This window comes from Balaenoptera ricei, chromosome 6 (assembly GCF_028023285.1).
Source record: "Balaenoptera ricei isolate mBalRic1 chromosome 6, mBalRic1.hap2, whole genome shotgun sequence".
NCBI classification, from domain to species: domain Eukaryota; kingdom Metazoa; phylum Chordata; class Mammalia; order Artiodactyla; family Balaenopteridae; genus Balaenoptera; species Balaenoptera ricei.
This window is the reverse complement of record NC_082644.1, coordinates 36,203,829-36,230,395: the sequence shown is the minus strand read 5'-3', so window position 1 is coordinate 36,230,395 and position 26,567 is coordinate 36,203,829. Positions and strand designations below refer to the sequence as shown.

At 45.2% G+C, this 26,567-nt stretch overlaps 1 protein-coding gene across 5 annotated transcripts in view; it reads left to right on the top strand.

The window, feature by feature from the left end:
• Nucleotides 1–26,567, top strand: part of AOPEP (aminopeptidase O (putative)) — a 371,493-nt gene that overhangs the window by 344,363 nt on the left and 563 nt on the right. For 3 of the 5 annotated variants that reach the window (XM_059924474.1, XM_059924470.1, XM_059924469.1), the window contains 2 exons: nucleotides 21,318–21,404; nucleotides 23,272–23,416. In XM_059924474.1, the coding sequence (XP_059780457.1) occupies nucleotides 21,318–21,404; nucleotides 23,272–23,412 (228 nt within the window). In that variant the 3' untranslated portion in view covers nucleotides 23,413–23,416. The other 2 variants (XM_059924471.1, XM_059924472.1) reach the window with 2 other exon arrangements.

The window sequence follows — 26,567 nt, the reverse complement described above, 5'->3', positions numbered from 1 at the left end:
ACCGGGACTAGACTGCTGGCTATCAGCCTTTTTGACCGCAGCCAACTGGCAAAAACGGCTTTACGAAACTGTTTTTACTCTTATATTTGCTATTATTTCCTATTTTATTTTCTTTAAAAATGTGCATTGTGATGCAGCAAATTGATTTTGTGACCCACTAACGAGTCGCAGCCCACAGTTTGGAAAATGTGGAACAGGACGATCTCACAGTCCTCACCAGCTTCCTGCCTTCAGGCTTGTGGCCAACGTCCCTGAGCCTCTGTCTCCTCAGGATTAAAATGGAGCCATAAACCCCCTCTTCCTGGGATTGTTAACACCATGAGGAGAAGTTTTAGCATAATTTCTTGTCATATAAGATTCACAGTCTCTCGTTTGGTGTGAAATGGTCAAATTTTATTTAGCTCAAACAACCTTTGTATTGTCTCTTCAATCTGTCAGGACTGGCAGTGAGAAAGAGAGACAAGAAGTACAAGCTACCAACTGTTAGGAGCCCCTGAGCATCTGGTCACAGAGTTCTTAATCTGGGGTCTTGGCGGCTTTTTCGGTGGGGTGGGGTATAGGGTGGTTTGCCCTAAACCAAGGTTTCTCTACCTCAGCATTACAGATATTTTGGAGTGGATAATTCTCTGCTGTGGGGTGTCCTGTGCATTGGATGATGTATCACACCCCCCGTTTTTTTCCCTGCGATGCCAATAGCAGTTCCCTCCCTTCCCCACCCCACCCCTGTTTGGGCAATCAGAAGTGTCTCCAGACATTGCCAAATATCTTCTGGGGGATAAAGTCATCTTGGTTAAGAACCACTGCTCTAAAGCAGCAACCGACCACAAAAGGCAATTTTTTCATCTCATCTAATGAAGTGCCTGGTGGTTACAATACAGAGTGGAATAGCTAGAACATGGTTAACTACATTTGGGGGCCACCCTGAGCCGGCTGCATTCTCTCAGGGCTCCAAAGAGTGTAACCCTGGGGGAGGTGAAAACAAAAATGTTTCACATGGAAGAAAAAGAAGGAATTGCAAAATAAAGTAGTAGTAGCAAGTAAATCTAAGGAAACAGGTGAGTGAGTGAGGACAAATCTGTTTTACCACTAGTACCCAGAGAAAGCCATGCCAGCATCTGTCTGCATTCTGCTCTGAAAAGGACACTTTCAAGGTTGATTGCAAATGGAAGAACATCCAACCTTGCAGGCCTTTCCCTCACCACTGCCTTTCCTCTGGTGCAGGTGGAAGAGCCCTTGAAAACCATGTAAACTGGCCACCTCCCTTGGTGGGTTTTACATATGCAAGGAGGGGGTGGATTTTAATACTTGTCAGTAAGAGAACTCATTGTTTATTTGAAAAGAAGATACCACAGCATTTATTTGAAGTCCACAAGTGGAAGGCATGATTGCAGGCCCACAAAAGTCTGACAGCTCCGATGCTCATTTCTGAATTTCATTTGGGCCAAAAGCATAGTTTCTGTGAACTGAGAAGATTCCGTTATCAACCGACCTCTGGAGAGGCATACTGGAAGGGCAGAGAATAAAGGTTTAGTCAGGTTATCATATGTTTAAAATCTAAGACTGACCTGTAGCTGTGATTCTGCCCATTCCCTTTATGCTAGAACTCCTTCTGGTCATGATGCCTGTCGTCTTCTGCACAGTGTTCAGGGTCCGTTCCCTGCCGTCCGTTCAGGGGCTCAGCACTCTCCTTTTCTCCCCTGGCTGCTCTTCTGTAGTATTCTGGCTACAAAATAAAGAAAACATTTCTATTTTGTGCCCCTCACAGGAAGAGTTTAGAGGAGAGGTTAGATGTAACCTCAGTGGGCTCTGTTGCCACTTCAGGGTGCTCAACAGTTTATATTTAGTAAAGCGCAGTGTGCTGAACTTGGTGCCTCCTTCCCCTTTGGTACACCTCGATGCAGAATCTAAGTAGCACAAAGGCAGAAACCAGCCTTGCTGACATCAGGTCCTGTCATCACGGCGGTGTGTGAGGGCAGCCTGCCGGGCTGGCGCCACGGCCCCTGCAGGACCGCAGGGCTGTGCAGGGTCACCAGGGCCCGAGCGTAGGAGCAGTGCCGGAGCGCCGGCCCCAGCCCCCTTGGTGGGCGCCTCTTCCTCCCCTCCTTCCCTTTTGGAGTCTGTCTTGGGGTCATGCATATCCCCAGGCTTCCCCAGGTCACTGCCCAGCAGTGTCAGGAGGCACCATTGTGGAACAGTGCGCCAGGAGGCAGGTTTTCAGATTGAACATAAAAAGGAGACTGTTGGGGCTTCCCTGGTGGCGCAGTGGTTAAGAATCCGCCTGCTGGTGCAGGGGACACAGGTTCGAGCCCTGGTCCTGGAAGATCCCACATGCCGTGGAGCAGCTAAGCCCGTGTGCCACAACTACTGAGCCTGCGCTCTAGAGCCCGTGAGCCACAACTGCTGAAGCCCGCTTGCCACAACTACTGAAGCCTGCACGCCTAGAGCCCGTGCTCCGCAACAAGAGAAGTCACCGCAATGAGAAGCCCGTGCACCGCCACAAAGAGTAGCCCCCACTCGCCTCAACTAGAGAAAGTCCTCGTGCAGCAACAAAGACCCAACGCAGACAAAAAAAAAAAAAAAAAAAAAAAAGGAGACCGTTGTGGAGGGTTGGAACGGTGTGGTGCAATTAGCAAAGTGGTTTTCCAGGGTAAAATACAAGGAGCCAGATGGAATGAGAGCTTTCAGAAAGGCAGGTTGACACCTGCCATATCCAACATTGGGCCGTTTTGTCACAGTTTCTTCCCAGGGACAAGGGGTCTGGCTTCTTGGCTCCTTGACATGGTCAAGCTCAGGTTGCAAATCAGAGGGTCAAACATTGATGGATCTGAACTTTAGGATGTGACCTATAAGTAGTGTGACTTAATATCCATTTTTTAAAAAGCTAAAACAGTGCTGGTGAGGAACGCAGCTGTCATTTTGACACAGCATTGTAATTTGTAGAGTTTGGAAAGCTGGGCCAGGGTATGGACTGATAAAAGGGATTGGGATGATTTTCTTTGGTTGCTTAGACATATTGGGATTTTTAAAACATGTGCCTTTTATAATGTGGGATAAAAAGCTCTTATATAATTCTTTAGTTATACTTGTGTATTTTTTTCTTTGTTGTATTTGGTTTATGAAACATTCACTGCTTTAGAACATTTCTTCAGAGTCAGGAAGATATCTCTAGATATTTCTTCCTTGGAGTTTTCTTTCTTTGTTATTCAGTTCAGTGCCCCTAGAATTTTTCTGTGGAAACCTTGTAACAAAAAAGTCTCCATTGCTTTATACAGTGATACAAGGATTTTTGAAAACTGATCTAAAATGACAAAGGACTTTGTTTTTTCCTTTGTTTTTTTTTGTTTGTTTGTTTTTAGATGAGTATTCCTCTCTTGTTCCTGAGGCCAGGGCCTGCGTGCGTTTTATTTACCTTGAATTGTTACAGGACATTGTGGCTGATCAGATGTTTGTTTAAAGAAAAATGAGCCACTCCTGGCATAATCTGCCTAATTTTTCTAAAAAGACCTTTTAAGTAAACAATTATAATCAGTCAAAACATTTAGAATTTATCTGTTAAATAAAAGAGGGAAAGAGCATTTAATGGCGGGCTTTTAGCTACAGGTTCAGCCAGACTTTATTAGAAAAGTCCCTGGTTGCTTATTCTTTGCCATTCTTTCTTCCACTGTACTTAGCAGCACGTCCTACTGTATAGATATTTGGAGATTTAAGGGGCATTATCACCTCTTGCCATCTGTGTATGTCCCCCCCCACCCCCCCCGCAAGTCTGTACAGATTTTCTCAGACAGATGTGGAGATGTACACATTTTTTGGGTTATAAATAACATTGCCCTGACGCGCTTCTTTTGATAGTGCCCCAAACCCATCTACATCTCCTATTCCTTTTGTCTTTAATGTTGTTGTGAGTCAAATCAACATGTGGGGTTTTATTGGTGTTTCTGGGTTCTTTATACCTCCATCAATAGTTTATATATTTTTGTATTAGAGTTCTGTACTGAAATCCACACCCCAAAAAAGCACACAGTTGTCTGTGAGCCAGTGCCATTTTCTTTCACAATTATAGAGTCATATTCCCATGTGAAGTTTGCCTTCAGTGCCCTAAAATAGAGGGCTCACTTTTGCCAAAATATCTTTCCAGATTGCTCTTCTTCCCTCTGGTGCCTTTCCGGTGCACCCTCCTGTGCTCTCTAGTTCCATGGTACACCAGGATTTGAGAGTTCGCTCTCTCTGGCCTTCAAGCTGTGGAACCTTCAGCCTGTAGATAAAATGAGCTATTCCTATAGTCTGTGGGAGCCTCCCACAGCGTCAGCGGCCTAAGTATGGTCCCTGAACCTGCCCTTTAGGGAGGAGGTGGTGCTCCATAGATCCCACGGGACTCCCTGGCAGCTTACGCCTCTTACGGGCGAGTGTTTGTGCTGGTACCTGATAGCCAAGGGAAAACAATTGTACTGAATTCAAATTGTTTTAAAAAATGAAAGGACCCCCGTTTATGTGCAAGTGATGGTATTTTGTATGTTTGTCAGCGTACGACATTTAAAGATCAGCAGACTTTATGGGGTGGCACTAAAAATGATTTTTAAAGCTACTGGGTCTACATGTTGCTTTGCTGCAGCTTTGAACCACGTGGAATTGTGTTCCACAGACCAACTGATCGTGCCCCTCTGTGGGTAGGAGCAGATGACCACGCTGAGCGTGGAGATCTACAGGCACTGGGGAGAGCAGCCGGCCAGCAGCAGCAGCCCAGAGCAGGCTTGTCCCCCCGGCTCCGCTGTCAGGACAGCAGGCAGTCTCCTCAGGAACTGACTGCGTACAGTAGTACCATTTCCTGAAATCGCCTCCCCCAGCTTGACTCTAGGGTTGTTTTTAATAGCAACGTTTTTTGAGAAATAATTCATATACCATACACAATTCACCCATTTGGAAGTGCACAACAGTAGTTTTTAGTACGTATTCACAGAGCTGTGTAACCATCACCACAGTCAATTGTAGAATGTGTTCATCATCCGATCCCAAAGAAACCCTGTACCATTTAGTTGTCATTCCCACCTCCCCCCCGCACTCCAGTCCTTGGCAACCAGACTAATCTTTCTGTGTCTACAGATTTGCTTACTCTGGACTTTCATGTAAATGGGATCACATACCTTTTGTGAATGGCTTCTTTTCACTTAGCATACTGTCTTCAGGAATCATCCATGTTTTGCACGTATCAATACTTCTTTGCTTTTTATTCCAAATACTTTTGATGGTATAGGTAAACCCCTTTTGTTTAACTGTTCATCAGGTGATAGACGTTTGGATTTTGTGGCTGTTATGTGTAATGCTGCTATGAACATTTGGGTGCAGTGTTTTGTGTGGACGTAAATTTTCACTTCTTTTGGGACTTAACCTAAGGAGTAGAATTGGCTGGCTTATGTGGTTAGTTTGTTTAACTTTATAAGGAACTGCCAGACTGTTTTCCAGAGCACCATTTTACATCTTTACCAGCAGTGTATGGGGGTTCCAGTGTTTCTTCATCCTTGTCATTATTTGTTATTGTCTGTGTTTCATTTTAGCCATCCTACTGGGTGTGAAGACCTATCTCATTGTGGGTTTTTTTGTTTTTTGTTTTTAAACATCTTTATTGGAGTATAATTGCTTTACAATGTTGTGTTCGTTTCTGCTGTATAACAGAGTGAATCAGCTATATGTATAAATGTATCCCCATATCCCCTCCCTTTTGCATCTCCCTCCCACCTTCCCTATCCCACCGCCCTAGGTGGTCACAAAGCACCGAGCTGATCTCCCTGTGCTATGCAGCTGCTTCCCACTAGCTATCTGTTTTACATTTGGTAGTGTATATATGTCCATGCCACTCTCTCACTTTGTCCCAGCTTACCCTTCCCCCTCCCCATGTCCTCAAGTCCATTCTCTACGTCTGCGTCTTTATTCCTGTCCTGCCCCGAGGTTCATCAGAACGTTTTTTTTTTTGTTTTTTTTTTTTTAGATTCCATATATATGTATTAGCATAAGGTATTTGTTTTCTTCTTTCTAACTGACTTCACTGTGTATAACAGACTTTATCTAGGTCCATCCACCTCACTACAAATAACTCAATTTCGTTTCTTTTTATGGCTGAGAAATATTCCATTGTATATATGTGCCACATTCATCTGTCGATGGACACTTAGGTTGCTTCCATGTCCTGGCTATTGCAAATAGTGCTGCAGTGAACACTGTGGTACACGTCTCTTTGAATTATGGTGTTCTCAGGGTATATGCCCAGTAGTGGGATTGCTGGGTCATATGGTAGTTCTATTTTTAGTTTTTTAAGGAGCCTCCATACTGTTCTCCATAGTGGCTGTATCAATTTACATTCCCACCAATAGTGCAGGAGGGTTCCCTTTTCTCCACACCCTCTCCAGCATTTATTGTTTGTAGAGTTTTTGATGATGGCCATTCTCACCGGTGTGAGGTGATACCTCATTGTAGTTTTGATTTTCATTTCTCTAATGGTTAGTGATGTTGAGCATCCTTTCATGTGTTTGTTGGTACTCTGTATATCTTCTTGGGAGAAATGTCTATTTAGGTCTTCTGCCCATTTTTGGATTGGGTTGTTTGTTTTTTTGATATTGAGCTGTGTGAGCTGCTTGTATATTTTGGAGATTAATCCTTTGTCAGTTGCTTCATTTGCAGATATTTTCTCCCATTCTGAGGGTTGTCCTTTCATCTTGCTTATGGTTTCCTTTGCTGTGCAAAAGCTTTTAAGTTTCATTAGGTCCCATTTGTTTGTTTTTGTTTTTATTTCCATTTCTCTAGGAGGTGGGTCAAAAAGGATCTTGCTGTGATTTATGTCATAGAGTGTTCTGCCTATGTTTTCCTCTAAGAGTTTTAGAGTGTCTGGCCTTACATTTAGGTCTTTAATCCATTTTGAGTTTATTTTTGTGTATGGTGTTAGGGAGTGTTCTAATTTCATTCTTTTACATGTAGCTGTCCAGTTTTCCCAGCACCACTTATTGAAGAGGCTTCCTTTTCTCCATTATATATTCTTGCCTCCTTTATCAAAGATAAGGTGATCATATGTGCATGGGTTTATCTCTGGGCTTTCTATCCTGTTCCATTGATCTATATTTCTGTTTTTGTGACTGTACCATACTGTCTTGATTACTGTAGCTTTGTAGTATAGTCTGAAGTCAGGGAGCCTGATTTCTCCAGCTCTGTTTTTCTTTTTTCAGGATTGCTTTGGCTATTCTGGGTCTTTTGTGTTTCCATACAAATTGTGAAATTTTTTGTTCTAGTTGTGTGAAAAATAACCATGGGTAGTTTCATAGGGATTGCATTGAATCCATAGATTGGGTAGTAGAGTCATTTTCACAGTGTTGATTCTTCCAGTCTAAGAACGTGGTATATCTCTCCATCTGTTTGTATCATCTTTAATTTCTTTCATCAGTGTTTTATAGTTTCCTTTATACAGATCTTTTGTCTCCTTAGGTAGGTTTATTCCAAGGTATTTTATTCTTTGTATTGCAGTGGTAAATGGGAGTGTTTCCTTAATTTCTCTTTCAGATTTTTCTTCATTAGTGTATAGGAATACCAGAGATTTCTGTGCATTAATTTTGTATCCTGCTACTTTACCAAATTAATTGATTAGCTCTACTAGTTTTCTGGTAGCATCTTTAGGATTCTCTATGTATAGTATCATGTCATCTGCAAACAGTGACAGTTTTACTTCTTCTTTTCCGATTTGGATTCCTTTTATTTCTTTTTCTTCTCTGATTTCTGTGGCTAGGACTTCCAAAACTATGTTGAATAATAGTGGTGAGAGTGGGCACCCTTGTCTTGTTCCTGATCTTAGAGGAAATGCTTTCAGTTTTTCACCATTGAGGACGATGTGGGCTGTGGGTTTGTCACATATGGCCTTTATTATGTTGAGGAAAGTTCCCTCTGTGCCTACTTTCTGGAGGGTTTTTATCATAAATGGGTGTTGATATTTGTCAAAAACTTTTTCTGCATCTGTTGAGATGATCATATGGTTTTTCTCCTTCAGTCTGTTAATATCATTTATCACATTGATTGATTTGCATATATTGAAGAATCCTAGCATTCCTGGGATAAACCACACTTGATCATAGTGTATGAGCCTTTTAATGTGCTGTTGGATTCTGTTTGCTAGTATTTGTTGAGGATTTTTGCATCTATGTTCTTCAGTGATATTGGCCTATAGCTTACTTTTTTTTATGACATCTTCGTCTGGTTTTGGTATCAGGTTGATGGTGGCCTCGTAGAATGAGTTTGGGAGTGTTCCTCACTCTGCTATATTTTGGAAGAGTTTGAGAAGGATAGGTGCTAGCTCTTCTCTAAATGTTTGATAGAATTTGCCTGTGAAGCCATCTGGTCCTGGGCTTTTGTTTGTTGGAAGATTTTTAATTTCAGTGCTTGTGATTGGTCTGTTCATATTTTCTGTTTCTTCCTGGTTCAGTCTCGGAAGGTTGTGGTTTTCTAAGAATGTGTGCATTCCTTCCAGGTTGTGCATTTTATTGGCGTAGAGTTGCTTGCAGTAATCTCTCATGATCCTTTGTGTTTCTGCAGTGTCAGTTGCTACTTCTCCTTTTTCATTTCTAATTCTGTTGATTTGAGTCTTCTCCCTTTTTTTCTTGATGAGTCTGGCTAATGGTTTATCGATTTTGTTTATCTTCTCAAAGAAGCAGCTTTTAGTTTTATTGATCTTTGCTATCGTTTCCTTCATTTCTTTTTCATTTATTTCTGATCTGATCTTTACGATTTCTTTCCTTCTGCTAACTTTGGGGGGTTATTTTGTTCTTCTTTCTCTAACTGCTTTAGGTGTAAGGTTAGGTTGTCTACTTGAGGTTTTTCTTGTTTCTTGAGGTAGGATTGTGTTGCTATAAACTTCCCTCTTAGAACAGCTTTTGCTGCATCCCATAGGTTTTGGGTCATCGTGTTTTCATTGTCATTTGTTCCTAGGTATTTTTTGATTTCCTCTTTGATATCTTCAGTGATCTCTTGGTTATTTAGTAGCGTATTGTTTAGCCTCCATACGTTTGTATTTTTTACAGTATTTTTCCTGTAATTGATACCTAGTGTCATAGCGTTGTGGTCAGAAAAGATACTTGATACGATTTCAGTTTTCTTAAATTTACCAAGGCTTGATTTGTGACCCAAGATATGATCTGTCCTGGAGAATAGGATAGATCTATCCTGGAGAATCCTCATGAGCACTTGAGAAGAAAGTGTATTCTGTTGTTTTTGGATGGAATGTCCTATAAATATCAGTTAAGTCCATCTTGTCTAATGTATCATTTAAAGCTTGTGTTTCCTTATTTATTTTCATTTTGGATGATCTGTCCATTGGTGAAAGTGGGGTGTTAAAGTCCCCTACTATGATTGTGTTACTGTCAATTTCCTCTTTTATGGCTGTTATCGTTCGCCTTATGTATTGTGATGCTTGTTTGTTGGGTGCATAAATATTTACAAGTGTTATGTCCTCTTCTTGGTTTGATCCTTTGATCGTTATGTGATGTCCTTCTTTGTCTCTTGTAATAGTCTTTAAAGTCTATTTTGTCTGATACGAGAATTGCTACTCCAGCTTTCTTTTGATTTCCATTTGCATGGAATATCTTTTTCCATCCCCTCACTTTCAGTCTGTGTGTGTCCCTAGGTCTGAAGTGGGTCTCTTGGAGACAGCATATATATGGGTCTTGTTTTTGTATCCATTCAGCCAGTCTGTCTTTTGGTTGGACACAAGACCAAATGGTAATCCATTTACATTTAAGGTAATTATTGATATGTATGTTCGTATTACCATTTTCTTAATTGTTTTGGGTTTGTTTTTGCAGGTCTTTTCCTTCTCTTGTGTTTCCTGCCTAGAGAAGTTCCTTTAGCATTTGTTGTAAAGCTTGTTTGGTGGTGCTGAATTCTCTTAACTTTTGTTTTGTCTGTAAAGGTTTTAATTTCTCCATCGAATCTGAATGAGATCCTTGCTGGGTAGAGTAATCTTGGTTGTAGGTTTTTCCCTTCCATCACTTTAAATATGTCCTGCTGCTGCCTTCTGGCTTGCAGAGTTTCTGCTGAAAGATCAGCTGTTAACCGGTTATTATGAGGATTCCTTTGTATGTTATTTGTTGGTTTTCCCTTGCCGGTTTTAATACGTTTTCTTTGTATTTAAGTTTTGATCGTTTCATTACTATGTGTCTCGGCGTGTTTCTCCTTGGATTTATCCTGCGTGGGACTCTCTGCACTTCCTGGACTTGATTGACTGTTTCCTTTCCCATGTTAGGGAAATTTTCAACTATAATCTCTTCAAGTATTTTCTCAGAGTCTTTCTTTTTCTCTTCTTCTTCTGGGCCCCCTATAATTCAAAAGTTGGTGCGTTTAATGTTGTCCCAGAGGTCTCTGAGACTGTCCTCAATTCTTTTCATTTTTTTTTCTTTTTTCTGCTCTGCAGTAGTTATTTCCACTATTTTATCTTCCAGATCACTTATCTGTTCTTCTGCCTCAGTTATTCTGCTACTGATTCCTTCTAGAGAATTTTTAATTTCACTTATTGTATTGTTCATTATTGTTTGCTCTTTAGTTTTTCTAGGTCCTTGTTAAACGTTTCTTGTATTTTCTCCATTCTACTTCCAAGGTTTTGGATATCTTTACTATTATTACTCTGAATTCTTTTTCAGGTAGACTGCCTATTTCCTCTTCATTTGTTTGGTCTGGTGGGTTTTTACCTTGCTCCTTCATCTGCTGCACATTTCTCTGTCTTCTCATTTTGCTTAACTTAACTGTGCTTGGGGTCTCCTTTTCGCAGGCTGCAGGTTCGTAGTTCCCGTTGCTTTTGGTGTCTGCCCTCAGTGGTTAAGGTTGTTTCAGTGGCTTATGTAGGCTTCCTGGTTGAGGGGACTGGTGCCTGTGTTCTGGAGGGTGGGGCTGGATCTTGTCTTTCTGGTGGGCTGGGCTGCATCTGGTGGTGTGTTTTGGGGTGTCTGTGAACTTGGTATGATTTTAGGCAGCCTCTCTGCTAATGGAGGGGTTGTGTTGCTGTCTTGCTAGTTCTTTGACATGGGGCATCCAGCACTGGAGCTTGCTGACCATTGGGTGGAGCTGGGTCTTAGCGTTGATCATAACTTCCCAACCTCCAGAATTTTTGTTCAGCCCGTTCATCCATGCGTTTACTTCTGTCGGCAGTACTGGAAATGCACAGGAATTACAAGAAAATCCGAATTGTTTTCTGGAAAACTGGAGGTAAGATGACGCGGGAGTGACAAGACACAAAGTACAGTGGGTGGTGGTGAAAGAAAGCCAGGGTAGGAGGTGGCTGAAGCGTGGAGCAGTGCCCTAGGGGAGTGGCAACTTCCTACAGGGACCCCTGCCTCTAGAGCATCCTCTCCCAGGCATCGATGCTGCACGGGGCCCCTCTCATTGTGGTTTTGATTTTCATTTCCCTATTAACTAATTATGGTCAGCATCTTTTCATCTGTTTATTGGCCATTTATACATCTTTGGAAAAATGCCTAGTCAGATCTTTTGCTCATTTTTAAACAGGTTTTTCTTTTTATTATTGAATTATAATAGTTTTTTGTATATTTTAGATACAAGACCCTTATCAGGTGTATGATTTGCAAAAATGTTCTCTCATTTTCTTAGGTTGTCTTTTCACATTCTTGAAAGTGTCCTTTGAAGCACAGAAGTTTTAAGTTTGAAGCCATCCGATTCACCTGTATTTTCTTATTCTGCTTGTGCTTTTGGTGTCAAATCTAGGAAACCAGTGCCTAATCCAATGTCTAGAAGATTTATGTCTGTGTCTTCTTCTAAGAGTTTTATAGTTTTAGCTCTTACATTTAAGTCTTCGGGTTTAATTTTTAAAGTCCATTTCTCTAGCTTCCGTAAGGAAGGTATTGGAAGAAATAGCCACTAAGAAGAAATGGGTAAGGGAGGGTTGAATTTTTTCATGGAACATGTGGTAAGGCTGGAAATCGACTGAGCTTAGGCTGCCCCATTCAGCAGTTGGTGTCTTTTCTTCCTTTGTCTCTTAGTTTGAGTGGCCCTTTCTTAGGGAGTCTCCTGACTACATCCCTGGGTCACTCCCGTTGCCCTCATTGCACCCTGTTATCTCCTGTCAGGGCATTTGTCACCAACATGAGTCTGCTCCTGCCTGTTTACTGGATTTTTCTTAGACTTTCTATTGAACTGTAAGCTCAAAGAGGGCAGGATCTTGTCTGTTTTATTCACCACTTCATCCTTAATACCCAGTACTTATTTTTTTGGAGAATGACATTTCCTGGATCTCCAGGTATTCTGGAATAGAGTGACTAGTATATGACAGGATAAGGTGACTGGATAACTAAAGCTGTAGGGAAACCCCTTCAGGAGGGAGCGAACCTTTTTGGCAGACTTGGTGAGGCCCTCCGGAGTCAGTCACGTCCGCCCCTGAGGAAATGGAGAGAAAGCACGGGTGTCCCTTCAGAGTTTCTCAGAGGAAGTAACCCATGGTCAGTTTTCTGCCAACAGTAAAAGTCCTTTTTTCAGCAAAGGCCGTGTGTCGTATGTTAATGAAATGAGGAAAGGAGGTGGAATTCCATATTGGAATGTTTTACCATTTAGTGTGCCGTTTTGATAGGGAGGGAAGGCTCACTGTGCTGTATTTCAGGGTGGACTCAACATGGGCTACTGAGTTCTACTTTTTGGAGCCAGCTGCCTTGAATAGCATTAATGTCATTAAATGAAGTAGTATATACATAGGAGAAGGAAGAAAGGTTGGAATTTGCCTGAGAGAACATATAAAACTCGATGTTTGTCATCACCTTGGATCCTCACCGTCACTCTCCACGTGCACACTCGGTGTGATGATCCCGATAGCAGGTTTGGACGATCCCTGTTTTGCACGTTGCCACAGCTCTAGTTATAACTGGTAAAACCCGTTATTACCGGCTATAACCAGTTAACACAGAGCAGAGAGCTTTAGGGTCTGACTCAAGCAAGGTTAGGAAGAGCCCTTGAAAAAGAGCTGAGAGCCTCCGCTGCCTCGTTTGTTGTCTTAACTTCAGGGCGAAGGGGGTTTACTAGCCTGGCTTTGTGGCAGTACACAGAGCAACTTTTCATTCCCTTTAGTTAAAACAGTGTTAAGATCTCAGCCCTTTGAGAGTAAGGAGCTGTAAGGTGAGAGAGAGAAGGAGAAGAGAAGTGTTGGAAATCTTTATGTGACAACTGTACACTCAACTGTGCCCTCATCTTTTCTCATGCGAATGAGCAGATGAGACATCCTGGACCGTTATAGATGCCCCTAAACGAAATACTTGCTGGAAAGGCTGTTCTGGAGCTGCTCTAGGAAGGCCTCCCCACGCCCAGGCTGCCAGACAGGCTTCCCTCACCAGCAGTAAACCCACTTTAAAGCAACGTTAAATCTAATTTAAGGACACAAATTGAAAAAGTAGGTTTGTTTATTGCAGTGTTAGACTTATTAACTCACAAAAGCCATGAGCCTTGGTCTTTCTGTTTACAGATTATAAAATGGAACTCAAAATGAGGTTTAATGGGCTTCCCAGACCGTGTTCCCTGGACAGATTTTTTTTTTTCCCTTCAACAGTAAATTCTGAAATCAAAAGGACTTAAAAAGAGGAGTGCTTCCTGTCATAAATAGGATGGGTGGCATTCTTCAAAGCATTTTACAGCTTCCAACTGTGCATTATAATTTCAAAGTAGCTGAAAAGCATTCTGAGTTTTTTAAATGGTACGTTCATTCAGAAACATTTATTAAGCAGCTACTTATGTGCCAGGCATTGAGACAGGGCCTGGAGATAGCCTGAAGGCTCCCAGGCCCATGCTCTCACTGAGCTTGCACTTTATTGTTAGTAAAGACATAAACTACTGAATAAGGAGACAGCAGTTTCAAAGAACATTGGGCTGGAGAGGATGTAAGACACAGCTCTGAGAGAGTGACCCATGGGGAAGCGGGTGGAGCTGAGGAATTCTGGGCCCAAGAGGTGAGTTACGGGATGTGGACATATCAATATCAGGTCATTCCACTAACCTCTAGGGTGTGCTGGATGAGGTGGGGCCACAGCAGTGCCATCTAGTGTCACAGCAGATGTCCTTGACCTCTGTTGACTTGACCCCTCATAGCCTTCTTGGTAAAAAGCTAAAGGCTATTAACACATTTTGGGACTTTCTGGGACACAGTTGATTGAGATGGACTTTCTGGCATCGTCAGAGGACTGAAAGACTAGTGGAACTGTAGTATATTAATAAGGGGATGCCCTGCAGTTGTTATTACGTTAAAGTATATGGGCCGCACTAAGCTAGTAAATCCAACGGCAGCAAATGGAGAATAAGGAAAAACACAAAATAATATATCCATGTTGTTTATATGTAAAGCTACCTGTTTATAATTTTTACTATTCAAAAATAAAGCAAGGGAAGCAGCTGTGTGCAGGAGCCACAGGTGCTTTTTCAAGCGTGGCAGCGAGTATGCACCAAAACAAACCCTGGCTCCAGGCTTGCAGTGACAGAAGCAACCCAGCTGATTTTCTGAGTCCGACCTTGACTGTGTGTGTAATGTGCTTTGTTGATGGCACAGTGGCTACCAGAGCCAGGTTTGGGGTGTTAGCCAAGTTGTTAACACTGAGCTGTTTTGTCTAACCCTGCAGCGCGTCTGCTCAGCCTCTGCGACTCCACTTACTCTTCAGGCACAGTTAGGCTTCTGTAAGACCCTGGTTTGCAGACTCCACCTCAAAGGAACCCAGCCCCCCGCACCCCCCAGCCAAGGGGGTTTAGTGTTTAATTTAAGATGTTTTCTACCGGACTGATTTAAACTGCTTGAATAACCCACTTATGTTCTTCTCCCTAATATGTCTTTATATGTACTGGAGTTACAGATTACATTTTTATTGAAAGAAGAATTATGTTTAAGGAAAGTCTGAAAACTCCTTTGGAAAATTAGTCCATAAGATAATAAGCAGCTTGTGGGGGAGCATTCTCATGTAAGAATTATTTCTTTGAAGTAGCTTCATGGAGAACACACTAAAATTGAAGACCAAAAAAAAAAAAAACAGACACTTGAGATAAAAGGTATAAAAGAGCATTGAGAATTGTAAAGTGTTAATGAACACAGGGTCTGGGGGGCGTGTAGTGATTTGCAGAGGAAGCGTCTGGTCAGCGAGGGAGATTGGGAGTGACCTGGTTGAGGGGATTATTCTTCCTAAAGTTCGCATTTCCTCAGTGTTGGATCCCCTACCCACAAGTGGCGCCTTGCATTCATGCTGGGCTGTAGGCCAAGAGGTGCTCTGTTTCCAAGCGAATGCCACAGGTTTTTCGGTACAGAGGAGTGCAGTCCACAGAGGAAAGAAAAGTCCCCACATTCAAGAACACCCTAGATTTCCTGGCAGAATGGGCAGAAGCTGGCCAGAGCCAGCTCGTGAGAGCCTCCCAGCTCTGTGTTCTCTGGCGTCGTGCTGGTGGATTTAGGGGGTTAGCACATCACTCGGGCAGCCTAAGGCGTGGGCTTCCTTTTCAGATCAGGGGTCAGCAAACTAGAGCTGGCTGGTCCAGCCCACTGCCCTTTTTTTTTGTAAATAAAGTTTTATCTGAAGATAGCCACGCCCACTCGTTTACATATTGTCTAGGGCTGATCTTGTGATACAAGGGCAAATGGGGTGAGAAGCCATAAATGCTCACTGTGACAGAAAAAATTGGCAACCCCTGTTCTAGAGTTCTAGAGTTTAATAGGAGTTGGTTCTGGATGCGTTAAAATTCTCAGATTGAAGAGATTGGGGGGCTGGTGGGGGGGTTGTCTGTTAGCAGTTTTTCTCTCCTTTTCCAGGAGGGAACAGTTAAGTGAGAGGTACGTGTGGTTATATCACATTGGATCGTGGGACTTGTCCCTGAATCTGAGCTGTGGTTTGACCCTACAAGGCAGGTCCCGCTTTTCCAGCACTGCTGGAAATCAGAGGAGCCGGCCAGAAGTCGTTCAGTTCGCCTGGGCCTCTTGGGTAGTGATAACGTTCTTGAAATGGTAGAAATGCCATGTGCCTGGAGCTGATGCTGGGATAAGGCTGTCTTTACAGACGGGTTTGGAAAGTTCCCAGGCGCCTGGCCCCTGGGTATACTTCCCTGAGGGTGGATGAGAAGTACCAGCTCCCCCAGGCCTCGAGGAGGCCCCTCCATGAAGGAGCCCCTGCTTCCTCTGCGGGCTCCCGCTGGCGCTGGTGTCTCAGAGTCCTGAGTCTAGGCGCAGGGTGGGCCGGCTCTTCTTCCTCGGCTGTGTCGTCCCATCCTCTCCCTCCTGCTTCCCACTCCCTGCCAGTGCCTTACCTCCTCAACACCCACCTGACAGGCACCTTGCTCCTTCGGTTTTCACCAGTTAACAAACTTTTCCTTGGAGTTGATACTATCAAGTTTTTATAAATTCAAGAAATAGAACTTTTGAAGTGGAAATGAAAGCCAGAAACATGCTACTCCTGCTAAGAAGACAAGCACTTACTGTGTGGGAGTCACAATCCTAACGCTTACTGCAGCGACCTGGGGCAGTTCCCACAGCAGCCCAGGGGCAGAGGCTCTTCTAGCCCCCGCTCTGGGGAGACAGCTCTGGATCAGGACCCAGTGGGTCATGAAATCAGTTTAGTAGGTCGCCAGCCAGCATAAAGAAAGAAGAACAATAACTGTCAGCGGTTGCATATAGTGAGGGAAAGTATTAAAAAAGAAACTTTCGTTTCTCTGTGTGTGTGTGTGTGTGCATACACATGTATACATATCATGTGCAAAATGTATTTTGTATACCCAGGACACATGTCTGCTCAGGTCTCCCAGGTGGCTCGGGCCTGTTACCACCGATATACTCCATCCTCCCTGGGGAGTCCCTGCTGTGGGTCGGGGGTCCCCCATCCTGGAGCAGTTACAGTTACATGAATTATAGGAGGGTTTTAATGTCCTATCACCAAACGTGGGTCTGACATGAATGGGCTTCTGCAGGCTTACCCTTCCTTCTTCCTACCCCAAATTCTAAGACCCTCCCATGTGCCCCCAGCCCCAAAGAACCATTGCATTAGTGGGCACTCCTGGGAGAGCATTGATATCTGTGCGCTCCTCACCCTCTGTACATGGAGGCTTTGGAAACTTCTGGAATTCATTTCCAAAGGTGTTAATTAGCACTGCTAATTTAAAACCCACCCATGCACTGAGGCAACCACCCATATCATTTTTCTGTTCAACGTCCCTTAAGCAGAACACTTTGAAAAGTGTTCTAATTAGTCCAGCTAATTTTTGTTGGACCAAAGTATAATGGGTGCCACACCTGTGTGTGCACATTTTCATTGTTGTAAGAGTCAGGGACCCGCATTCCCTTTCTTCATCATCATCCCCCCTCATTCGTGTGCCAGGGACTGCTAAATGCTTTGCTTGTGTTATGGAACCTTCAGCGTGGCGTGGGCGGTGGATGCACTCCTGTCCTGGCAGGAGGTGGGCCAGACCAGCTGCTGTCTGCACTGAAGACTCAGTGAGGAAAAGACGGGCATGTGCTCCAGAGGCAAGGCTTCCAGTGCCCTGCGACACCGCACGCTCTGGGGCGGCTGGAACGAGGGTGCTGGTGCTCTAGGTCCTCCGACCCTGCTGCTCGCCACCACGGGCAACTCTGCCTCTTCCCACTCCTGAAACGTCCCTTTTCTGATTTTCTCGAGATTTCTTATTCTTTTTCTGCCTGCTCCGCCATCCCTCGCCCTTGCCCCTTGCCCCTTACCCCTTACCTGTCTGTGGCCTGACCCCGTTGCTGGAATTCAGGGCTAAGGTGTTTGCTGGCTCGAGGCTTTCAGGTGATTCCTAGCATGAGTTTGGAATGACTTTATGAATCTGAGTCACCGTTGAAAAAGTCATTAAATTTTTTTATCTCTCTTGAGACATTGCAGAATAATGTGAATATTCAAAGTGTAAGTATTGATTGGTTTTAGCATAATGTATACACCCATGAAACGCTGACGCTAAATGAACGGAGTCAAGAGGCCATAGACGCTGTGGAAGGCCTGCTGGGCCCAGGTGTTCCCACAGATGTACTTATGTGGTGGTGTTTACTTTTCACCTCACTGAGGAAGTTAAAAGACAAGGTGACCACTACCACCATTAACTAATTAACTAGTTAGAAAATAAAGAAGAGCAGATCTACAGAACAGACAGCTTTCTTCTTAGAGACCTGCCTCTGCTTCTGAATTCTCTGATGCTTCCCAGCACTGGGAACTTCACTTTCCTCCGTTATCAACAGAGGAAGGAGCTAGATACAAGTGTGGTGACCTCTGTCAGGAATTTTTTTTTTTAAGTTTCTCAGTGATCTGGAGAAAGGAGGTATTCCATCAGTGCCCACGTGGAAATATTGCTGGGAGAAATTGTGACAAATGTCACTTTGCTGCCAGCTTTTCAGGAAGACCCCCGTTCCAGGTGTGACAAGTGGCCTTGCGAATTGTGGGTCCTGGACAGTTTGGAGGATAAAAGATAAAAATTTTCTTTGTTTCTCAAAGAAATGCGAAGAGAAGTAGAAACCCTGGGCACAAGCAAGAGATAATCTGTTGGGCCCTCAGCCTCACACAGCATCTCTGTGATGTCTTTTAAACATCCTGTCATTGAAATTTTGAATTATGTTTAATTCTTTTGTAATGAAAAGGCTTGTTGTTTTTTCTGCTCTTTGTGGGGTGGAGAGAGGGGTTGGTCTGTATTTCCTGGATGGCATGTTAGCCTTCAGGGGTCAGAAGACTAGATCTCTTATTAATTGTGACAACTAACTATTTTTAACAGTAAGGGGAGTGGAAATGCTGACTTCATATTGGTTGTGAAAGAGCCTCTTTCAGTCATCTCAGCTCTTGGATCTTCTTCCAGTCGTTGTAGTGGGACTGGCCCTGCCTTTTGCCCCTCTGTGGACCTTATCCTACTAGGAAACAGACCCTAATTTATGCTTTGTTATTTCTGTATGTGTAAATAAGATGAAGGAGAGCACAGGGAGAAAAAAAATGGGAGGCCAATAATACCTCCATTCTCAAAATCAGATCTAAAAAAATATGGTGTCCCCAAGTTTTGGAGTGATAAACTGCTGTCTTTGTCAAAGGCTTGGTGTGATCAGGTTGCAAAATCCAAGTCGTTAGATCACTGTCAAGCTGACAAGAGTTCTCTTATGCTTGTCTCTCCTAAAAGCTGGTACAGCTGTCCCCCTGTGCAATGGTGAGAAGTGAAAGCATGTGGCCCCAGTCCCCTGACTCTCATGCCGCATGGCGGACACCCCACCGGGCCACACTGACTTGCCGGGGCCTTCTCCTTTCACAGAGCTCACAAACAAAAAGACACAACACATCCACTGGTGCGTGGATGGGACTGGTGGTTCCTGTGAGTTGGGACAGAAACGAGAAATGGAGGCATCCAAGGGGCCCATTTGGGTTCTGTCCAGTGCTCAGCCTTTGGTACTCAAACCAAAGCACGAGAGCGGGGATTTGGTTGTTCTTCTGGTAGCTTCTTTGGTTGGTGCAGTATCTGAGCTCTGTTCAGTTGTTCTTCTCCAGATATTTTAAGGGCTACCCTTTCCCTTTTATGGTGTTAATTTCTTTCTTTTTTTTTTTTTTAATGTAAATGACTGCTTATATTTGTTTATTTATTTATGACTGTGTTGAGTCCTCGTTTCTGTGCGAGGGCTTTCTCTAGTCGTGGCAAGCGGGGGCCACTCTTCATCGCGGTGCACGGGCCTCTCACCATCGCGGCCTCTCTTGTTGCGGAGCACAGGCTCCAGACGCGCAGGCTCAGTAATTGTGGCTCACGGGCCCAGTCGCTCCGTGGCACGCGGGATCCTCCCAGACCAGGGCTCGAACCCGTGTCCCCTGCATTGGCAGGCAGATTCTCAACCACTGCGCCACCAGGGAAGCCCTATGGTGTTAATTTCTATTGGCTATATAGGAAAGAGAACATTTTGTTGAAGGTAGAAAGATTTCCAAGACCTGTCCAGCCCAACCTGCTTCCCTTTTGCTGTGATGATCCAAGGCTATTAGCTCATTTCCATGTGCCTCTGAAATTCCTTCGTGAATATAAAAAGTTTGTTGGCATCCTTTTCTTAGAAGTTCAACGGGCCTGACTGACTGTAAGCAAAGGGCCCACCGCCAGAGCCCCCTCGTGTCTCAGAGTGCACACTGTAGCTTAGGGGAAGGGTTCTTTCCAAAAGATGTTTCTTTATTTCATTCCTAATTGCTTGTGTGTAAATCTATTTATGGTGGATTAAAGAAGAGATCCGGCCATCAGTGGGTAATGATATAATTTACAGGGGCCCCAGCCAAAATGTTGAAATTGCTTGCATTTTACTATTGCCACAAATGGATTACTATAAAGGGTCTCCCTCTTTCAAAGGCAGTAAAAACAAAGAGTGATGGAAGGAGGCTTTTTTATTTTTTTAATGCACATCGTCACTTCCATGTATGGCTAGTGTTGAACCAATAATGGAGTATAAAATGGTGGACTGCTCACCGGATTTAATTGAGAGGGCTTTAATGCAGTAGAAAATGGCCCAGAATCTCCAGGTAAAGAACGTGTCTGAAGTGCCTGGAGATGGGGGGTGGTGCGAGACTGCCTCTTATCAGCAGAGGCAGCCAGTGCTGGGATCCAGCTCCCCTGTTGTCTGTAGGGTTTGGGGCAGGGTTTCCTGGCAGATTCCTGCTTGTAAGCCTTTTGTCACGTATCTTTACTAAAGGGCACCCACCCTTAGCTTGTGTGTTTTCAGTAGGTTGTGCGGACCTGCAGCCCACACCCGTGGGCATGTGGCAGGATCTGCCCGCGTCAAGGTGGGCTGCTCCCCTTCCTCCCCCTCCGGCAGGCACCCCGAGCTCCTCAGAGGGTGCGCTTTGCCTCTTAGGAATGTGGAGAGCGGCGTCTTCCTCCTTTTACTGTGTTTATTGTTGCAGTCACCAGCGCTGAACCAAATCGGTTATTGCAGGAAATAAAGTAGTTGTGGTTTGTAAAAGAAACCTTCGCTGACAGCATCCTGCAGGGCAGAGCACCAGCCCTGCTGCCCAGGGATGTGTGTTTAATTTCCCAGTTACGTTTTGCATTTGTCTATTATCTTGCAAAATGGTCTTTGAAAACATCAGAACCCCTAAGTGAAACATGCACCTTCTTCCCCTAAAGTTGACTGGCAGCCCTCCTCATGAAGGAACCTCATGGTTCCTTCCTTCGTAAAAGAAGTTAAATGAAAATGAAATTTAAAAGTGTCAACAACGTTAATATACTTCAGAGAGTAACTTTTTCTAACAGGAAAGGCTCTCCATCATTAAACTTGTTAGGCCAAGGAAACCTACCAGTTTTTTGCTTACTGGATTTTCTCCTTTCTTAAGGTTCGCCATCGATGGTGTGAACTTGTTGTTAAGCACAAATACACAAAAGCGTACAGAAACGTGGAGAGGTTCCTTCAGGAGGATCAGGTAAGTTTCAATTTTCAGCAGATGGGGATTCTTCAAATGCTGTCCCCTGACTATGCAGTACACTTAACACAGGGACCCAAGTTGTCGACATCTCTATTTTAAAAACAAATATTTAAACATTTTTCAAGGATTTTAAAGAGTTGTTAGTTGCTTACCTACCAAACTTTTGAGCTGATTTTTTTCCTCTGTCTTTGTATCCCATTGAATCATGTCCCTTAGAAGCTCCCTTGGTTTGACGTAGCTGTGGCCCACTGCCGTTACCAGTGAAGCATGGGCAGACCTCATGAGCTTTCTGCATCTTTGAACCTCAGATTCATTAGGTCAGGGTTGTGGCTTAGTGATGCCATGGTGTGTACCTGTGCCTTCAGTGGCCCTCACTTAAAGTATGTATGAAGATTAGACTGGGAGAGCCCCGGCTGGCTGGGACAGTCTGGTCTGTATCTGCACCTGCCACAGCAGGTGGAACCCTGTGCTGAGTTTCCTTCCCGTGAGAACGCTCCTCACTGTTCACCAGGGAAAGCGATCACCTTGCAAGGAGCCCACAGGAAGCACGTGCGTGCACGAACCCGTTGGAAGATGTTTTCCTTGCCGCCTCTGCTGGGCCGCAGCCTGTGGGGGTCAGCACCCCGCCACACCGTGTCCCCCAGCGTGGCTGTCCATGGTGGTGCATGTGCCGTGGCTTCTGTCAGCTGCGGGGAGCTGGCTGCAGCTCGTTCCTGTTGGCGTGACCAGTGCATGCCTCTGAGTGAGCTTTCTGCCGGGCACTGTGGGCTGACAGAATGGAGCCATGTTTCGGTTCGGGTGGAGAGTTGTGGGTAGGGGCAACAAAGGGGCTTTTGAGAGGGCCTGAGTACAGGGGGCAGCCAGCAAGTGAGGGCTCGTTATTCCCGCAAAGAAAAATACACGACTTTGTACCAGAAGAAATGTCCCATTTGCACAGTGAAGCAAGAGGTGTTTTGGAAACACAGAGGGGAGTATAAGGACAAAATGTAAGAGCAACTTAAGGCCTGTTCTGAAAACCAAAATTAACTGCAGTATATTTGGAACCATGATCTTTGCCAAATAAGGATTACCGTAGCTTTTTCAGGAAAGAATTTTTGGACCCCTAACCACCAAGTTTTCATTTTTGCGCTGTATTTGAGATCCTTCTTTTAACTTGCTCCAGGAGAACGTAATCTGTAGCATAACTAAGCTTAGAACAAGAGAGAAGGCGGAACCAAGTGGATCTTTTGGTTTTCCAGAACATAACTGGCTGTTTTTAAAACTGTAGGAGAAATGCAGATGTGAGTCATTGTTCTCGAAACAGAAGAGCCAGTGTTTGCCACGGTAGTGGGGCCCGTTGAAGGGAGCTGGCAGGCTGGGCTGGAGCAACAGGCATCTTCCAGGGCGGCCCAATGGCTCTCCCCACCCGTGGCGCCATGTGACGGGGTGGTCTTCATTCCCCAGCTGTGCTAGGCACACACGTTCCTGGGAAGATGGCCTGTGTCTGTGTGACACACCCACGGCGCCTCGGGTGCTTCTTTCAGCTGCGGGGGTTTCCACGGGGGTCAGTCACCACGGGAACCTCCCTGTCCTCGTCAGCTGTCACTAGAGAAATGCTCGCAGTGTCGTCAGTTCAACCACCAGGGTCTGTTGACGGAATTGATAGCCAAGAATTCCTTGGGGGTTGCAGTGAGAACAAGAAAGAGAAGAGGATCGAAAGCTGCAGGTTCCTGAAGTACAGCTATTCGGCCGTCTATCTTTTCTAGGGTCTTTGTAACTTCCAGGCCAGCAAGTCCGTGTGGAACAAGCGCAGAGTGTGCACTCGAGCGCGTGGGGGCACATGATTGCCTTTCCTTCAGCTCTCTGGCCTCTGTGCCTTCCACAGGCCATGGGCATCTACCTCTACGGGGAGCTGATGGTGAGTGAGGACGCCCGGCAGCAGCAGCTCGCCCGCAGGTGCTTCGAGCTGAGCAGGGAGCAGATGGACAGACCCTCAGCCGAGGTGGTGGCCGAGATGTTGTTTTAAAGAGGTGATTCTCTCTCTTTCCTTTCTCCGTTGTTCGGCTCTGAGATTCCTCTTAGGAGCTAAGTCAGTCAGTAAGCCAGATGGTGAGCCGAGGGCCCCAGCAGCTTCCCTTAGGGTGCGGGGGGCACCTCGTCCGGCCGAGCGGCCACTGGAAAGCCCGTGCCGCCCACCCCGGCGGAACCGCCTTCCTCGGCGCCGTTTTGGCCACTTCCGGTTTTGTTATTTGTGGGGGACGGAATTCGCAGGAGAACATCCTGAGTAGGTTAGAAGGTGCGCTGCAGAGCCTCGTGCAACCGCGAGCCGCGTCTTCAAGGGGAAGGCTGACGCGGGGGTGTGTGGCGGGCTCCCCGCACCCTGAGCTGTGAGCAGCCGTGTGAGAACTTGCGGTCCCTCGGGCTGTCCCCGCCTGGTGGGCGAGGCTGGCAGGTCCTTCCTCCCAGTGTCCTGAATTTCTCTACATTGCGTGTCTGCTGGCAGGCGGGCAGGTTGCCTGGAGTGGGGCAGAGTTGGAGTGGGAGTCCTAAATTATTTAAACTGCTTCCTCTTGTTAATTGTGCTTGGCACTGACCTGTTACGTTCACATTTTAGCAGTTTTTAACTGTGGATTTCTGCATTCTAAAAGTAATTTAGCAATGGTACAAAAAGTTTTGTAAGTAGAACTGTGGGATTCTAAGTGTTTTTTTTTTTTTTTTTTTTTTTTTTTTTGTCTAACATTGTCATTTCTCTGCCTCTCTGGTTTTCTTTAAGGTTTTACATGATATTATAGGGTATGTCTAATTTTGTGGTTTTTTAAAACTTAGCATCAAATTTCAAGCATTTTTCATGTAATATAGCTTCTCTATAATTTTAATGGATATTTAATATTTTATGTTGATATTCTTAACCTATTGTTGGACATTTAGTTTGCTTCTAATGTTTTGCTCTTATAAAAACCATTTCTGTCTAATAGGTTTAACTGTCTTATTTATCTGAAAGAACTCTAATGCTGAAGAGAGAAAGGTTTTCTAAAGTACAATTCTGTTCTTCCAGAAGAGTCAAGGAGCCATGTTGGCCAGGAAAGGAAGTAGTGGGAATAATTGCCACGATTGTGCATCTCGTAGCGGAGCAGCTATGTGCAGGCTTCCCCAGAGCTCCCCTGTGGCAGCTTCAGAGCCTGTTCAATGACGGGCCAGTTTAAAAAACAGACAGAACAGTTACACAGTTATGTGTTGCCAACCTCATATAGTAATCAGTATAAATCGTATTTCTCTTCAGATTTTTAATTTCACGGAGAGTTTGTGTTTCTTGAAGTGTGTGAAACTACAGTGGTGCAGACTATGCCTTTGATGTTCCCTGGGTTCCAAATTGTGGAGAAACCACCGCGGGCTACACAGCTTTGGCAGTTCTTCATTGTGATTTTTTTGCCCCCAAGCAGGCAAAGGAGTAGTCCCGGTCACAAGCCTGCTCTTTTCTCACCGCCCCTCTGTCCCTGCCCTTCTGGATGAACACAGGGTCATGTGCACGCCCTTTCCCCCTGCTACCCCAGAACAGCTGGTCAGTGCATTTTTTATTTCATCTTCCAAAGCTGCACTGGCATTTGTATGGTCATCTGTGAGTCCTTCGATTTTTAAAAATTATACCCCTAGGACGCCCAGTAAATGAACAGCAAACAGAAATAAAACCCATTTGGTAGTGTAGCAGGCCTGGAGGTGGTGGTGCTGTCACCTTGTGCCCGAGGAAGCTGGTGCGTGCGATGTGGGCAGCCCTGCGGCGCTGCCCCCAAGTGCTCTGGCTGCTTGGGTTCCTGGCATGCTGATTTGTGACTTAAGATTAAAATCACATTGCCAGGGATTACCACGCAACCACGACCCTGACTGCTCCTCCAGAAGCCATAGTTACTCTCTCTCTGCAGTTCGGGGAACAGATGCATCTCATAGCTCCTCTCTGGAAACAGAAGAAGCCAACAGCCTTGGAAGATGCTCTCCAGCCCTTTCATTATGCCCAGCCGACGACCTCTCTGACGAGGTGCAGAGCTTAGCTGATTGGTGAACAGTGACTGGTTTCCGCTTTGTTCACAGTGGCTAAGTTCTGCACCTGAAGAGAAGGTGAGATGGGGACAGTTAAGTTGGAGCTGCCGGGGCAGAGGCCGCTGCTGAGCGGTCAGCTCGGGGACCGAGCACGATTCTGGAGGATGAGGGCCTGCCTGGCCCCAAGGATGCACTTTGCCTTGTTACGAATGCAAGGAACATACCAAAAGTCTACGGAAATATAAATCCGCTAATTAGACATCGGTGTCTGAAAGTTCAAATGTATTGAAAGCTGCAAAATTATTCTTGTAAAAATCTAAAACCCAGTGAATCACGAAAGTCGAGTGAGACCATGTCAGCAGTCGATGGCGTGTGAGTAGAGCTGGGTACTTTCAAAGGAGACTCCCTGTTGTGATTTCCGAGCACGGTGAACTCTCTCTTGTATTTGCAGTCCAGGTTTCTGTGTCTTCTGCAGCCGCCCGCGGGACGAGGCCGAGCAAGCTCCCAGCTGAGGCACTGCTTCTCCGGGCTGTCAATTGGACCCGCCCTCCGGTGCCTACTGAGCTGATATCAGTTCTCATTTTACACACTGGCTCAGTTCAGCAGGAACAGGAGTCGAGCCCTAGAGCAAAGCCTTCCTGTCTGTGAGTGCCCGGAGGCTCGGGAGCTGGGGCTGCAGCCGCACGAAGACAGGCCCGAGCGTCCGCAGCAGAGCTGACCGGCGGCGGAGGCCCCTGCGTATGTGCCCTGTGTGTGGGTGTTGCTAGAGCTCTGCTGACACGACAGGAACGAGCTTCCACCCATTGGCGCCACGCCTGCCACGCAGGCAGTGCATAATACCTCTGTCACGGTGTAGGACGGCCCGAAAGCAGTCGGAGTGAGTGCGGGGCTGAAACAGGCTGCCTTCCTAGTATCTGTCCTGTGAACGGAGCCCAAGTTATAGCCGCCGGCTTTCACAGCCCTGTGTGAGCAAAGCGAATGGCACATGGTGCAGCTGTAAAGCCCCTTCTCGGGGCTGTAAGATGTGCCCTGGTCTCCTCCTGTCCTCCGCTCGTGGTCCTCTCTCCAAAGCCGAGAGCAAAGGCACACACAAAGGTACTCATTTACAAGAATTCCTCCGTTGTGACCGGGCAGTAAATTTTATTGCTG